Source organism: Panulirus ornatus, chromosome 72 (assembly GCF_036320965.1).
Source record: "Panulirus ornatus isolate Po-2019 chromosome 72, ASM3632096v1, whole genome shotgun sequence".
Classification (NCBI taxonomy): Eukaryota; Metazoa; Arthropoda; class Malacostraca; order Decapoda; family Palinuridae; genus Panulirus; species Panulirus ornatus.
The window spans coordinates 9,279,316-9,296,335 of record NC_092295.1 but is presented as its reverse complement, the minus strand read 5'-3'; the positions used below and the strand labels follow the sequence as shown (position 1 = coordinate 9,296,335).

At 40.2% G+C, this 17,020-nt stretch overlaps 1 protein-coding gene across 1 annotated transcript in view; it reads right to left on the bottom strand.

The window, feature by feature from the left end:
* Positions 1-7,819: 7,819 nt before the first annotated feature.
* LOC139748068 (uncharacterized) overlaps positions 7,820-17,020 on the bottom strand; it is a 47,757-nt gene continuing 38,556 nt past the window's right edge. The window contains exon 2 of the mRNA XM_071660657.1: positions 7,820-9,604. Within this exon, the coding sequence (XP_071516758.1) occupies positions 9,113-9,604 (492 nt within the window). The 3' untranslated portion in view covers positions 7,820-9,112. The remainder of the gene's footprint in view (positions 9,605-17,020) is intronic.

Below are 17,020 nucleotides of genomic sequence, written 5' to 3'. Positions count from 1 at the left end.
AATATATGGTGTGGGAGGCAAGTTGTTAGAAGCAGTGAAAAGTTTTTATCGAGGATGTAAGGCATGTGTACGTGTAGGAAGAGAGGAAAGTGATTGGTTCTCAGTGAATGTAGGTTTGCGGCAGGGGTGTGTGATGTCTCCATGGTTGTTTAATTTGTTTATGGATGGGGTTGTTAGGGAGGTGAATGCAAGAGTTTTGGAAAGAGGGGCAAGTATGAAGTCTGTTGGGGATGAGAGAGCTTGGGAAGTGAGTCAGTTGTTGTTCGCTGATGATACAGCGCTGGTGGCTGATTCATGTGAGAAACTGCAGAAGCTGGTGACTGAGTTTGGTAAAGTGTGTGAAAGAAGAAAGTTAAGAGTAAATGTGAATAAGAGCAAGGTTTTTAGGTACAGTAGGGTTGAGGGTCAAGTCAATTGGGAGGTGAGTTTGAATGGAGAAAAACTGGAGGAAGTGAAGTGTTTTAGATATCTGGGAGTGGATCTGGCAGCGGATGGAACCATGGAAGCGGAAGTGGATCATAGGGTGGGGGAGGGGGCGAAAATTCTGGGAGCCTTGAAGAATGTGTGGAAGTCGAGAACATTATCTCGGAAAGCAAAAATGGGTATGTTTGAAGGAATAGTTGTTCCAACAATGTTGTATGGTTGCGAGGCGTGGCCTATGGATACAGTTGTGCGCAGGAGGATGGATGTGCTGGAAATGAGATGTTTGAGGACAATGTGTGGTGTGAGGTGGTTTGATCGAGTAAGTAACGTAAGGGTAAGAGAGATGTGTGGAAATAAAAAGAGCGTGGTTGAGAGAGCAGAAGAGGGTGTTTTGAAATGGTTCGGGCACATGGAGAGAATGAGTGAGGAAAGATTGACCAAGAGAATATATGTGTCGGAGGTGGAGGGAACGAGGAGAAGAGGGAGACCAAATTGGAGGTGGAAAGATGGAGTTTCACATGCCCTGGTTCAATCCATTAACAGCACATCGACCCCAGTATACCACATCGTTCCAATTCACTCTATTCCTTGCACGCCTTTCACCCTCCTGTATGTTCAGGCCCCGATCGCTCAAAATCTTTTTCACTCCATCCTTCCACGTCCAATTTGGTCTCCCACTTCTCTTTCCCTCCACCTCTGACACATATATCCTTTTTTGCCAAATCTTTCCTCTCACATTCTTTCCATGTGACCAAACCATTTCAGTACACCCTCTTCCGCTCTCTCAACCACACTCTTTTTATTACCACACATCTCTCTTACCACCTCATTAATAACTCAACCAAACCACCTCACACCACATACTGTCCTCAAACATTTCATTTCCAACACATCTACCCTTCTCCACACAACTCTATCTATAGCCCATGCCTCGCAATCATATAACTTTGTTGGAACCACTATGCCTTCAAACATACCCATTTTTGCCCTCCGAGACAACGTTCTCGTCTTCCACACATTCTTCATCACTTCCAGAACCTTTGCCCCCTCCCCAACCCTGTGACTCACTTCCGCTTCCATCCGCTGCTGAATCCACTCCCAGATATCTAAAACACTTCACTTCCTCCAGTTTTTCTCCATTCAAACTTACCTCCTAATTTACTTGTCCCTCAACCCTACTGAACCAAATAACTTTGCTCTTACTCATATTCACTTTCAACTTTCTTCTTTCACACACTTTACCACACTGAGTCACCAACTTCCACAGTTTCTCACCCGAATCGGCCAACAGCGCTGTATCATCAACGAACAACAACGTTACTCACTTCCCAAGCTCTGTCATCCACAACAGACTGCATACTTGCCCCTCTCTCCAAAACTCTTGCACTCACTTCCCTAACAACCCCATCCATAAACAGATTAAACAAACATGGAGACATCACGCACCCCTGCCGCAAACTGATATTCGTTGGGAACCAATCACTTTCCTCTCTTCCTACTGGTACACATGCCTTACATCCTCGGTAAAAACTTTTCACTGCTTCTAGCAACTTACTTCCCACACCATATACTCTTCATACCTTCCACAGAGCATCTCTATCAACTTTTATCATATGCCTTCTCCAGATCCATGAATGCCAGATACAAATCCATTCTTCAAAGCAAACACCTGATCCACACATCCTCAACCATTTCTGAAACGACACTGCTCTTTCCTAATTTGATGCTCTGTGCATGCCTTCACCCTCTCAACCAATACCCTCCCATATAATTTCCCAGGAACACTCAACAAACTTATACCTTTGTAATTTGAATGCTCACCTTTATTCCCTTTGCCTTCGTTCAATGGCACTATGCATGCATTTCGCCTATCCTCAGGCACTTCACCATGAGCCATACATACATTGAATATCCTCAACAACCAGTCAACAACACAGTCACCCCCCTTTTTAATAAATTCCACTGCAATTCCATCCAAACCCGCCGCCTTCCCGGCTTCCATCTTCCGCAAAGCTTTTACTACCTCTTCTCTGTTTACCAAACCATTCTCCCTAACCCTCTCACTTTGCGCACCACCTCGACCAAAACACCCTATATCTGCTACTCTATCATCAAACACATTCAACAAACCTTCAAAATACTCACTCCATCTTCTTCTCACATCGCCACTACTTGTTATTACCTCCCCATTATCCCCCTTCACCGATGCTCCCTTTTGTTCTCTTGTCTTATGCACTTTATTCGTTTCCTTCCAAAACATCTTATTATTCTCCATAAAATTTAATGATACTCTCTCACCCCAACTCTCATTTGCCCTCTTTTTCACCTCTTGACCTCCTTGTGTAAGACCTCTTAAGAGAACAAATGGGTACATCAGTGTAGGGGGCTAATGGGGTGAAGTGAGAAGGAGATGTAGTATTTTGAAAGATTGTTGAATGTTTTTTGATGATAGAGTGGCAGACATAGGGTGTTTTGGTCGAGGTTGTGTGTGAAGTGAGAGGGTCAAGGAGTATGGCTTGGTAAACAGAGAAGAGGTAGTGAAACCTTTGTGGAAGATGAAAACTGGCAGGATTGGAGGGTAGTGCAGTGGAATTCTTAAAAAAAGAGGTTGACTGTGTCCTTGACTGGTTGTTGAGGATATTCAATGTATGTATGGGTCATGGTGAAGTGTCTGAGGATTGGCGCAATGCATACATCGTGCCATTGTATAAAGGCAAAGGAGACGAAGGTGATTGTTCAAATTACAGAGGTATAAATTTGTTGAGTATTTCTGGGAAATTATATGGGAGGGTATTGATTGAGAGGGTCAATGCATGTACAGAGCATCAGATTAGGGAAAAGCAGAGTGGTTTCAGAAGTGGTAGAGGATGTGTGGATCAGGTGTATGCTTTGAAGAATGTGAGAAATACTTAAAAACAGATGGATTTGCATGTAGCATTTATGGATCTGGTGAAGGCATATGATACAGTTGATAGAGATGCTCTATGGAAAGTATTAAGAATATATGGTGTGGGAGTTAAGTTGCTAGAAGCAGTGAAAAGTTTTTATCGAGGATGTAAGGCATGTGTACGAGTAGGAAGACAGGAAAGTGATTGGTTCTTAGTGAATGTCGGTTTGCGGCAGGGGTGCATGATGTCTCCATGGTTGTTTAATTTGTTTATGGATGGGGTTTTAAGGGAGGTGATTTGCAAGAGTTTTGGAAAGAGGGGCAAATATGGTCTGTTGTGGATGAGTGAGTCAGCTGTTGTTCGCTGATGATACAACACTGGTGGCTGATTCGGGTGAGAAACTGCAGAAGCTGGTGACTGAGTTTGGTAAGGTGTGTGAAAGAAGAAAGCTGAGAGTAAATGTAAGAGCAATATTATTAGATTCAGTAGGGTTGAGGGAGAAGTCAACTGGGAGGTAAGTTTGAATGGAGAAAAACTGGAGGAGGTGAAGTGTTTTAGACATCTGGGAGTAGATTTAGCTGTAAATGGAACCATGGAAGCAGAAGTTAGTCACAGGGTGGGGGAGGGGGCGAAGGTTCAGGGAGCACTGAAGAATGTGTGGAAGGCAAGAATGTTATCTCGGAGAGCAAAAATGGGTATGTTTAAAGGAATAGTGGTTCCAACAATGTTATATGGTTGTGAGGCATAGGTTATGGATAAGGTTGTGCGGAGGAGGTTGGATGCATTGGAAATGAGATGTTTGAGGACATTATGTGGTGTGAGGTGGTTTGACCGAGTAAGCAATGAAAGGGTAAGAGAGATATGTGGTAATAAAAAGAGTGTGGTTGAAATAGCAGAAGAGGGTGTAGTGAAATGGTTTGGTCACATGAAGAGAAAGAGAGAGGAAAGATTGAGAAAGAGGATATATGTGTCAGAGGTGGAGGGAACAAGGAGACCAAATTGGAGGTGGAAGGATGAAGTGAAAAAGATTTTAAGCGATCAGGGCCTGAACATACAGGAGGGTGAAAGGCGTGCAAGGAATAGACTGAATTGGTGTACCGAGGTCGACATACTGTCAGTGGATTGAACCAGGGCATGTGAAGCTTCTGGGGTAAACCATGGAAAGTTTTGTGGGGCCTGGATGTGGAAAGGGAGCTGTGGTTTTGGTGCAGTACACATGACAGCTAGAGACTGAGTGTGAACAAATGTGGCCTTTGTGTTCTTTTCCTAGTGTTACCTCACATGCATGCATGGGGCGGGAGTGCCATTTCATGTGTGGCGGGGTGGCAACGGGAATGGATGAAGGCAGTAAGTATGAATATGTACATGTGTGTATATGTATATGTCTGAGTATGTACATATATGTATACATTGAAATATATAGGTTTGTATGTGTGTGTGTGTGTGTGTGTGTGTGTGTGTGTGTGTGTGTGTGTGTGTGTGTGTGTGTGTGTGGACGTGTATGTGGGTAGGTTGAGCCATTCTTTCGTCTGTTTCCTTGCGCTACTTCGCTAACGCGAGAGGCAACAACAAAGTATAATAAATAAATAAATATGTACACACACACGCATTCACACAGGCACATGCATGCACACACACACACACAGACACACACAAAGACACACACACACACACACACACACACACACACACACACACACACACACACACACAACACTAACTTGTGCCAGGTATCTAGTTTATCAACCAACACCTTGGGGAGGATGAATAGCTGGATTGCTTTTAACTTTTGCCTTAGTCAGGATTCAAACATATGTGCTCAACCCCACTGAATCCATAGATGCTTTACAATCAATAACACTAACTGTTACACCATGGTCACCTTTGTCATCCCACCACTCTCTACCCTTTCTCACCTGTCCATCTTCCATCATTCACATACCACATTCTTCTCTCACACATGCCAGCACTACTTTCCTAAACACCTCCCATTCTTCATGTCCTCCCTCAGTTTCATTTACTATCACTTTTTGCCATTCAACACAACCTCCCCTGGCATTTCTCTAAATAAGCTCTTTTCCGAGTTGTCTCACCCACTTCTCACACCATATCATATCCTCGTATTTGAAAATCTCTTTGCTCCCAAGCCTCTTTCCTAAAGTTGCTTACTTCCTTGACCTTCTTCCCACCCAAATCATTTCTCCTTTTCATAAAGCCTCTACAAACCTTCACCCTTGCTTCCAATAAAAATAATCAGGCATCCCATCAGCTGCTCCTTTCATCACTTTTGCATCTAAGTCTCTCTTTTGCAATCCTATCAATTATCATGAAATCCAATAATGCCTACTAATCACTTTCCTACTACACATATACTTATGTATGTCCCATCTTTTTAAACCAGGTATTCCCAGTCACCCTTCCTTTTTCAACACAACTCCGCAAGCTGCTCACCAGTTCCCCTTGCACCACTGAATACCCCACGTACCCCAGTTAAACCCCCAACTGCCACAATACTCAGAGACTAGGTGCAATCATGCATTTCTCCTTTCATGTGTTGATGGCTACCACTCAACTGGCATTGTGGTAAAATCCAGACTGGTGGCCCTATGTCCAAGTGACTAGACTAGCCATCATATGAATTTCAATTAGTGTACTAGATGGGGCAAAGGGAGGTTTTCAGAAACATGGGATGACATATATGATGTCTCATGTGCTCCAGCAATTTAGGGATTAAAAAGAGCCTTGTTTTAAAAAGAACCCCACATAACTTTAACAATGAGCTCATGCTTACGTGTTCAGTATAAAGGACTCCTTGATCAGGTATTGAGCCAGATTGAACTATAATCTTAGGAGGGACAGGCAGTTCTTAAGATAAAAACCAGTGACAAAAAGAATAGGATATGATCTTGAATGGTATGAAACAACCTAGGTATACAATCTCAACCTCAAGAAACCCTAAAAAACAAGCTATTCCATATATATTTTTAAATTTATTTATATGAAAAGCTTGGCCTTAGTAGAGTTATTGTCTTTTTCAGCCCTTAGGATACCTGGTCCCCCAGGGCTCCATGGTGCAGCAGGGTTTAAGTGTGTGACTGTCAGACAGGTAGGCTTAGCGATCAAACTTGCTTTGCCTACTGTGACTTGGAGGATTGAGGTTGAGCCTCAAGTTACTCTCAACATTACTGATCTTGTGAGAAAATCAGTCTTTATTGAAAAACTTCCTTCCACCCAGAATCAAGCTAAAAAAAACCTCTTAGACATCAAAATGCCAGTCAAGGTGAATAAGAAAGGAATCCTAATGACAGAAGATAGACTGACTGACATTTGACTTTTAAGCACAACTCTGGTATGGGAATCATTATCATCAATCTGGAACAACATTGTACTAGTCCCTACCTCTACGTAATCCCTTGAAAGGAGCCCACATACTGAAAACCTCCATAAAAAACAAAAACTACCAGACAAAACAAGAAGAGTTTGTGGGAGGTATGGGAAAGATGGTACATACATATAAGACCCATGAAAATGCAAGACAGACTGACAGGTAATCATGATTAGATAGAAAGTTAGGTATGTAGTAAATATCATCCAGTAAACCCTGTTTACTCATTTTACATAGCTATACCACAACTGCATTATGTTCTTAATGGTGTTTTTGAACACTAGCTTAACTGTAATTTTCATAAAAGTTAATTGCACAATTCTCCCTGGGGATAGCGGTAAATGAACATTGCCTAGATATCACCTGCAAAAGAAGGAACAGAGGAAGGAGCTGCCAAGCATGGAACTTTTTCTCTGACTAAATCCCTTCTTGATGCTGCTTCACTCACATGAGAAATAGTGCACACACAGCTAAATCAGACAAGGTTACTTACCCATATTAAGATGGAAGAAGCTGGCAAGATATAGCCTGCTGTTGTTGTGTCAAAAAATAATGAGGTGTATTTCCACTTATGACTTGGGTTTGATGAAGACATACCTGAGTGAAGGTTGTTGACGGTCTGAAGGTAGACCCAGGCTGGGTTATGCCATTGACTACCAAGCTGATAATATAATGAATGAAGGATGAGAAGCATAAGCCTCAATTGTGAGGTATGGCATTAAGAGGTTTTTAAAGGCAGAGATATCTTTCATGGCTTATAGGACAAAAAGACCTTGGAAAGAAATGCATATATCCTTTAATTTCATCACAAGTATTTTCAACTAAATGATTCCCAAATATATCACATGATGTAGCAATATGAATGAGAACTTGCTTTCAGTACCATACAAATGGTATGGTAAAATGTGTAACCATTCTATAAGACAGAGACTATTCACCAAGCTTAATGCTATGAAAGAACATAAGGCTGAAAAATGTATAATTCATATTTCCAGTATAGATAACATAAAGTACATCAACCAACCTATTCATATAAAAGCCATCTCAACTGGTTTATTTGACCACAATCTTGTTGATATAACATTGATATATCTCTATTTATCACAGTTCTTCCTACTGCTCCTCTTAGCACCAACTATGGCACTTGAGTAGTGCATTAAAAAGAATTTATTTTCTTGATGAACGGTTAATGTGAGCTACATTTTTTCCTATTTCAATGATATATTAAACATGATGCCCTATCATAAGAACAGTCATTCCCACTTTTTTTAACCTAGTTGACTTTCCTTACTCAGTGAGGTAGCTTTAAAAACAAAAAAAAGTAATATTTTCCAATGCTCTCAAACAAACCCCAGTATCCAGTAAGACAAGTTTCATAGTATTCATAGAAATATTTATATCCTTATATTTCATCAGGTCTATTTTCACATGAATATTATCCAAATATATCATATGATATGGCAAAAGACATAGCACTTGCAATTGGTACCATGCAAACACAGAAGTAAAAAGTTAATTGTTCCATAGCACACAAGGTATTCTCCCAGCTCAATGCTATTGAAGAAAATATGCCAAAAAAAAGAAGCATTAAGTACATATATCATTCAGAGGAAAATAAAAAGAACAATGTTTCAATGAAACCAGTTCAGTCTGCATAGTAGTTTTAAAACAATATCCCTCCAAACAAACTGTAATGAAACAAATAAGATGAGGAACGACAACTAATAATGTAGTAATAATGGAATGTTCTTATGCCTAGGGATGACAAGTAATGATGTAGCAATAATGGGCTGTCCCTATGCCTAGGAATGACAACTTATGATGTAGTAATAATGGGATGTCCTAATGCTAAGTTTTATTAATCTGTACATCACCTTTCTGTTACTGAAAAATATTGCTCTTCATTCTGAGGTTAAAAAAGTTATCAGTTGTAATAGACTTTATGGTGTCTTCCCTGTTACTTGTCAACTCTTCCTTTTTGCATTCCAGTCATAAAATGGTTATAATCAGCTTGATAAATTCCTTTGAACAATAAAAAGATTTGTCTTAACTGTGGAGTGATTACAGTTATATAACGATATATCTACCACAAACATTCTAGTTATTTAGGTGAAACAGGATGGAAATTCTTAATAAACTGTCTAGAATCTCATTTCACAGTCTTTTACAAATTACTTCAATGATCTACAAAGATGACGCTATCAATAATAAATTTTGAAATTCCACATATAAAGTCTTTGGAACTGCCACAGATTTTTCACTACAGTCTTGGAGAATGTTTTGCTGTTCTTTTAGACAAAGTTGGATATTTCTTACCAAGCAACCTGAATATCTTTTATCATGAGAAGAAACTGTGATTGTGTACAATCAGCCTACTGCCAGTTCTTAATAGTTATGCTCTATAGTAGTAAAGCCTTTAGGGTTGAAAAAATTCAGGGATGACAAGGCCACAATCAGAGATAGTGACCTCACTAATGGGTTCATGATTGATGGCTGCCTTTACTATGTCCATTCCTGATAAAACTTCACCGAAGGGGCACTTGAATGTTCCACCTGGTTGACCTCGGGTACAGATGCCACAACCATGAGTATCCTCTCCATGGCAGGAACCCATTACTACACCTTCATTTGCTGGACCTGTAAACCTGCCTCCCCATTCCAGCTCAGTCATCAATACCTTACTGCTTTTATCACCATTTGGAAGTACATATTTAGGTATGTCCAAAGCTTCTCTCTCTTGACCATGAGAACTGATGGTGAAAGAGGCACCGACATAGGTAGGGCCTAAAGTGCCATTGCAGATTGCTTGGAAATGTTGTGCACGGCGCAGGTGGCACCACAACCGAATATAGACACGACCCAAGCAGCGGTTACGAATACTCACCTGCAGGAACACCTCTGTTGGTAGCTGAAACGTAAAGCAATGATAACAGGTAATTTGAAATGGACTTACATAATTTTTTCAAAAAAGAGTATATACTAGAAAATAATCTGCAAATATTCTTATCAAAATTAACTGAACAAATAAAAAATCAATAGGAATATCTCAAACAGACATTCTCTTGTTCATTCATCCTCTATCCAACCTCTCCACTTGCTTACATTATCTAAGAATTCCATTCTTCATTATATCCAACTTTTAAGAAACCTTTCATTACTGCTTGCATTCCGATGATATGTTACTGCAAGCCAATGCATTAGTCCTATGTTCTGGGGAAGTCTGAACTTTGTCTTCTAATGAGCTCCTCCATACCACACATTTGCTTACCTAGCATTCACAACTTTGGGCTGTCAGTGATTTGCAAACCTTAAATAACTTTGCAACCATTTCTTCAGCTTTGCCAAGAATATTTCTTATAAACCTTTCATCATCTAGCTAGGTTTGATAGTCTAAATACTGTACTCCTCAAACACAGCTATCTTGGCACAGTTAGCATTCACTTTAAATTCCCCTTCTTCCAGTCTTTTAAATCTAATAAAAATGTCTTAATCCCTTAAGGTCTCTTGACAGATACTTGCACATCAATTTTCACATCTCAGTTTCAAGACTTTGCACTGTGACTAGAGGGTTGCTGAGGTGGTACTGTGTGAAATTTTTTCCATGGTCAGTCATCCTATAACATGACAAGGAGAGCACATTTTCCAGAGTTTTCTTGGAAAGAAATTATTGCAACTTTTAGCAATACATTTAGATGACCAGGCAAAAGGTAATCCTGAAGTATCTGATATTACCCATCTGTCTTTGGAGCATTTGGGAAATGATTTTATGGATACTGACTCTTCCAGCATTAAAAGGAGAAAGTTTTTAGCATAAGTGGAGGCAGTGTTACAAACTTACCTCCCTTCTACAAGACTGTCAACAGGTGAGATGGCATTTATAGCTTTGTTCTTATGAAAAAATTAATGAACCCCCAATTATAACGAGAAAGCATTTATTACATATGATAAAACTTGATCAGTTTTTTATTGTAGGTAAAGTAAATGATAAAACATGCAGTTTTGAGAAATTGCAGAAGTTGGAGACTGAGTTTGAAAGTGTTTGAAAGGAAGTTGATAGTAAATGTGAATAAAAGCAATGATATTAGGTCTACCAGGGAAGAGTGACAGGTTAGATGTAATGTAAGTTTGAATGGAGAAAATTTTGAGTGACAGCAACAGTTACTCGGGCCTCACTCCCATACCTTTTAGTGCATTACGTTGAAACATCTTGTAAATGTTTACTCAAAATTTGAGTGCAGTCAGTATATAATTCTTAAGTGATACTTTTTTCTTTTCATATTAATATGAGAAGAAAGACCATGAGCAGCAAGTGTTTTGAGAACAGCTGAGCAAGTGTGTCAGCAGTATTGATGTAAGAGACTGGGTGTTATGATGGATGATTTGAATGCTAAGATGAATAGTGTTGCAGTTAAGGGTTTCGGTAGGGGGTATGGGACATTAATTATTATGAATGGAAACAGTGGACAACTTGTGGAGTTGTGTGCTGAAAAAGGACTGGTGACTGGGAATCCCTGGTTTAAAAAGTGGGCCACAAACAAGCATGTCTATGAGAGAAGAAAAGATGGTCAGCAGGCATTATTGGATTACATATTAATTAATAGGCATGTAAAAGAGACACTTTTGGATGCAAACGTATTGAGAAGGGAAGCTGGTGGGATGTCTGATCACTATCTTGTGGAGGCAAGGGTGAAGAAATTTTTTGAGGTTCTGGGAAAGGAGGAAAAATATTGATGAGAAGAGAAAGATGACAGTAACTGAGCTTGGAAAAGAGAGTTTTGTGAGAATACCACTGAGGTTGAGCATTGGATGGCAAAAGGTGAGAGTAATTGAAGCAAGGGGAATGGATGAGAAATAGGAGGCATTTCGAGAAGCAAACCTGGCATGTGCAAGAGATGCATGTGGCATGCAAAAGGTGGGAGGTTGGCAAATTAGAAAGCATAGTGAGTGGTGGTATGAAGAAGTGAAGTTACTTATGAAAGGGAAAAGAGGCATTTTGGTAGTACTTACAGGGAAGAAGTGCAAATGATCGGGGGATGTATAAGAGAAAGTGGCAGGAGGTCAAGAGGAAGTTACAGGGATTGAAAAATAGGGCAAATGAGAGTTAGGGTGAGCAAGTATCAGTGAACCTATGGAAAAATAGTTAGGGTGAGAAAGTATCAGTGAACTTATGGGAAAATAAGATGGTTGGGAAAAAAATAATGATGTGCAAAAAATGAGAAATAGGAAAAAGAGGAAGTGGAAGTGATGAAGTGTACAGGAGATGGAGAGAGTATTTTGAAGGACCTGGATGTGTTTGATGATAGGGTGGCTGATGTAGGGTGTTTAGGCCGGGATGTTATGCAAAGTGAGAGTCACTGAGAGTGGTTTGGTGAAGAGGAAAGAAGTAGTGAAAGCCTTAAATAAAAAGGAAATTTAACAAAGCAGCTGAAGAATTTATTAAGAAAGGGTGTGACTGTTCTTGGTTGGTTAGTTACGAATTTCAGTGTACATATGAATCATGGTGAGGTGCCAGAAGATTGGTGGAATGCATTTATAGTCTCCTTACATAAAGGCAAGGGGGATAAAGGTGAGTGTTCAGACTACAGAGGTACAATTTTTTTGAGTGTACCTGGTAAGTTGTATGGGAGGGTAGTGGTTGAGAAGGTGAAGGCTTGCACAGACTATCAGAAAGAGGAGGAGCATGCAGTTTCAAAAGTGGTAGGGGATATAAGGATCAGTTGTTTGCTTTATAGAATGTGTGTGAAAAGTACTTAGAGAAACAGATGGACTTGTACGTGGCATTTACAAATCTGGAGAAAGCATATGATAGGGTTGATAGAGATGCCTTGTGGAAGGTCTTAAGAGTATACGGTGTGGGAAGAAAGCTGCTAGAGAAGGTGAAAGTATGTACACTTTTGGATGAACAGCATGGTTTCAGAAGTGGTAGAGGATATAAGGATCAGGTGTTTGCTCTAAAGAATGTGTGAAAAATATTTAGAGAAATGGATTGATTTGTAAGTGGCATTTGTGGATCTGAAGAAAGCATATGATAGGGTTGATAGAGATGCCTTGGCTTAAATTGTTAAGAGAATTAATGGAATGCTTGTACAGTGCAGTTACATAAAGGCAAGGACATATGTTTATGACTGAATTACAGAGGTATAAGTTTGTAGAGTATGCATGGTATGTTGTATGGGAGGTAGGTGATTGAGAGGGTTGTAGAATGCATAGAGCATCAAACTGAGAAGAAATAATGTGGATTAAGGAGTGGCAGAGGATGCATGGGTCAGGCATTTGCTCTAAAGAATTTGTATGAGAAATACTGTGAGAAACAAAAGGATCTGTATGTAGCATTGATGGATCTGGAAGAGTATGCTGAGGTTGAGAGATGCTTTACAGTAGGAATTACACATGAGGTGTGGGAGGAAAGCTATTAAAAACGGAGGAGCTTTTATCAAAAAAGTAAGGTGTGTACACAAGTAGGTGGAGAAGGATAAGTGATTCCAGGTGAAAATGGGTCCATGGCAAGGGTTTAAGTTGTCACTATGGCTGCTTAATATGTGTTTGGATGGAGTGGTGAGGGAGGTGAATGAGTGGATCTTTGAGAGAAAGGCAGGTCTGTCATCTCTTGGAGTGGGGATGGGAGCCTGGGAAGTGAGTTAATGATTTTGCTGATGACGTACCTGTGGTAGTAGATTTGAGCGAAAAACTGCAGAAGCTAATGTCCGAGTTAAGGAGAGTGTCTAAAAGGAGAAAGTTGCAAGTAAATGTGATTAAGAGTAAGGTTATTAGGTTCAGCAGTGGAGGGAGACAGGTTAGATGGGGTATGAGTTTGGATGGATAAAGCCTGAAGGAAGTGAAAATGCTTTAGATACCTATGAGTGGATAATGCTGCGGATGGAAGCATGGAAGCTGAAGTAAATCAAAGGGTGGATTACTAGGCTAAAATCCTAGATGCATATAGGAGTAAGTTAAAATCCTAGGTGAATATAGGAGTGTGTGGAAAGAGATGTCATTGTCTATGAGGGGTCAAGATGGTTATGTCTGATAGTATAGTAGTCCCAGCAGTGTTATATGGATGCAAGGCATGGGCCTTAGATCGGGAAAAGTGAAAGAGGGTGACTGGTTGAAATCAAACATCTGAGGACAGTATGTGGTGGGAGGAGGGTTGATTGAAAGAGAATTAATAAAGTAAGAGAATGGTGTGTTGAGAACAGTGTGTGGAGGGAGGAGGGTTGATCGAATGAGAATTAATAAGGTAAGAGAATGGTGTGGTAGTAACAAAAGTATCCATTAGAGAGCTGAAGAAGATGTGCTGAAATGGCAAGTAGTGAGTGGGGGAGGAAGACTTAAGAGGAATACACATTGAAAGTGGTGGGAACAAGGAGAAGGAGGAAACCAAGGAAGAGGTGGAAGGATGGAATGTAAAATATTTTGAGTGATCGAGACTTGAACGTTCAGGAGGGTGTGAGATATGCATGGCATACAGCGAATTGGAGCAATTGGCAAATATGCAGTCACTGGGCTGAACCATGGCATGTAAAGCAGTCAGGGAAAATTACAGAAAGGTATGTGGGTTTTCGCTTTGGATAGGGGGCTCTGGTTATGGTGCATTTTACAAGACTGCTGGAGAGTGGATATGAGAGAATGAGGCCATTCTTCATCTGTTCCTTGAGCTACCTCACTATGCAGGAAATGTTGAATACCTATAAAAAAGAATATATATTTATTTATTAATTTTGCTTTGTTGCTGTCTCCTGCGTTTGCGAGGTAGCGCAAGGAAACAGACGAAAGAAATGGCCCAACCCACCCCCATACACATGTATATACATACAAGTTCACACACGCAAATATACATACCTATACATCTCAATGTACACATATATATACACACACAGACATATACACATGTACATAATTCATACTGTCTGCCCTTATTCATTCCCATCGCCACCCCGCCACACATGGAATAACATCCCCCTCCCCCCTCATGTGTGCGAGGTAGTGCTAGGAAAAAACAAAGGCCCCATTCGTTCACACTCAGTCTCTAGCTGTCATGTAATAATGCCCGAAACCACAGCTCCCTTTCCACATCCAGGCCCCACAGAAATTTCCATGGTTTACCCCAGACGCTTCACATGCCCTGATTCAATCCATTAACAGCACGTCAACCCCGGTATACCACATCGATCCAATTCACTTTACTCCTATTTTCTAATATTCGAGGCTCCAGTCATCAACGAAAGTCCACATCAAGGTCAGGCCTTTACTGAAATATAAGAAGGCTAATGAAAGTGAAAAAGAAGAGACATGGAAAAGTATTTACAAATTTAAAGGAAATAAAAGCCTGTCTTTTGAAAAGTGCCAAGTCATAGTTGCTGGGAATGACATGAGAGGGTGAAGAGTTCCAAAGCTTTGAGGTGTATGGAAAGATACAGTTATCAAAATGGCCCATCCATAAGTTGTCAACAGTTACACAGTAATCATGTAATGCAGCAGCCTGCCAATTATTGTGTGGTCAAGCTAATGATGGGGGCACACAAGCAGCCAGTTCTTTGGAGCAAAAACCAAAGTAATACATGAAGAAGAGGAAACTGAACCATCACTGCATTGGGCAAGTGATTCAAGTTTTGAAGCCAGCCCAGGAGAACTAATTGATCAGCTCACTTTCAACACAACTCAAGTAAGGATGCAGAGCAAGAAACACCCCAGATGTGAAAGAGGACTCCATACAAGGACAGCTCAATCCTTTGTATAAACAGAGCAACTGTTTGCAATAAAAGAAATTTTTACATCTATACAGGACTTCCAGTCTAGTCTTATCACCAATATTCTGCCTTTGTATGAAAACAAATGCAGTAGAATGAAACATCACTCCCATGTTTTCCACTGCTATCAGGAGCTGTCAAACATATCATTCACAACCTGTCCAGGTGCTCATTTAGCATATCAGGCCATCACAAAGATAATAATATTAGTTTCTGTGAATTTCTGTTCCTTTTTGATGACAATCTATCATTTCATAAGCTATTTTTTTCTTATATGGATCATGCCTGTCATTGAATCCTTCACTGAGGCAAGTGCAACAATTTTTCTTGTACAAATGGAGGTCAAAATTCCAAAATATTTAAAGAAAAAAATCATTTCTATTATGATTAACCAGATGGTAATTTTCTGTTTACATGGTATACAACTCAACCTGGTGTGTCATGCTTTTTTACTTATACTGCACCTCCACCAAGCATATGAAGTACTCCATGAGTGTTTCCAGGCATACAATATGAGTTGTGTGGTTTTTTTTTTTTTTTTGAATGCTTGATCACCATTTCCTGAGTCAGTGAGGTAGCATCAAGAACAGATGAATAAAAGTCACATCTACTCCCATCCTCTAGCTCTTACATATAATGCATCAAAACCACAGCTCCCTATCCACAACCAGGCCCCGCTGACCTTTCTGTGATTTACTACAGATGTTCCACATGCTCTGGTTTGGTCTGTTGACAATATGTCGACCCCAGTATACTACATTGTTCAAATTTAATCTATTCCATGCACATCTTTTACCCTCCCTGCATGTTCACACCCCAATTGCTAAAAATCTTTACTCCATCCTTCCATCAGCAATTTGGTCTCCCCATTCTCCTTGTCCCCTCCACTTCTGACACATGTATCCTCTTGTTAACCTTTCCTCACTCATTCTTTCCATATGTTCAGACCATTTCAGCACATCCTCTATTTTTTCAACCATATTCTTTCTATTACCCTTTCATTACTTAGTCAAACCACATCACACCACATATGCCCTCAAACATTTAATTTCCAATACATCCACTCTCCTCCCCACTGCCTTATCTAAAGCCTATGGCTTGCATCAATATGATATTGTTGGGACTACTATTCCTTCAAACATATCCATTTTTGCCCTCCCAGATAATGTTCTCCCTTTCCACACATTCTCCAATGTCCCCAAAACCTTCGGTCCCTCCCTCAACCTATGACTCACTGCCATATCCACTCCCAGATATCTAAAACATTTCACTTCCTCCAATTTTTCTCCAAACTCACACCCCAACTAATCTGTCCCACACCCCAGCTGAACCTAACATGTTTATTTTTATTCATATTTAATCTCAACTTTCTCCTTTCACACTTCCAAACTTAGTCACCAAATTTTGCAGTTTCTCACTTGAATCTGCCACCAATGCTGTACCATCAGCAAACATCAACTGACTCACTTCACAGGCAGTGATATTCCTACAAAATGGGGTATCATTGTTTCAGGCTGCACAAATAAATGGTTCCTTGATAATCTCTGGTGAAGTCCAAGAGGTCTGTAAAAGATTTT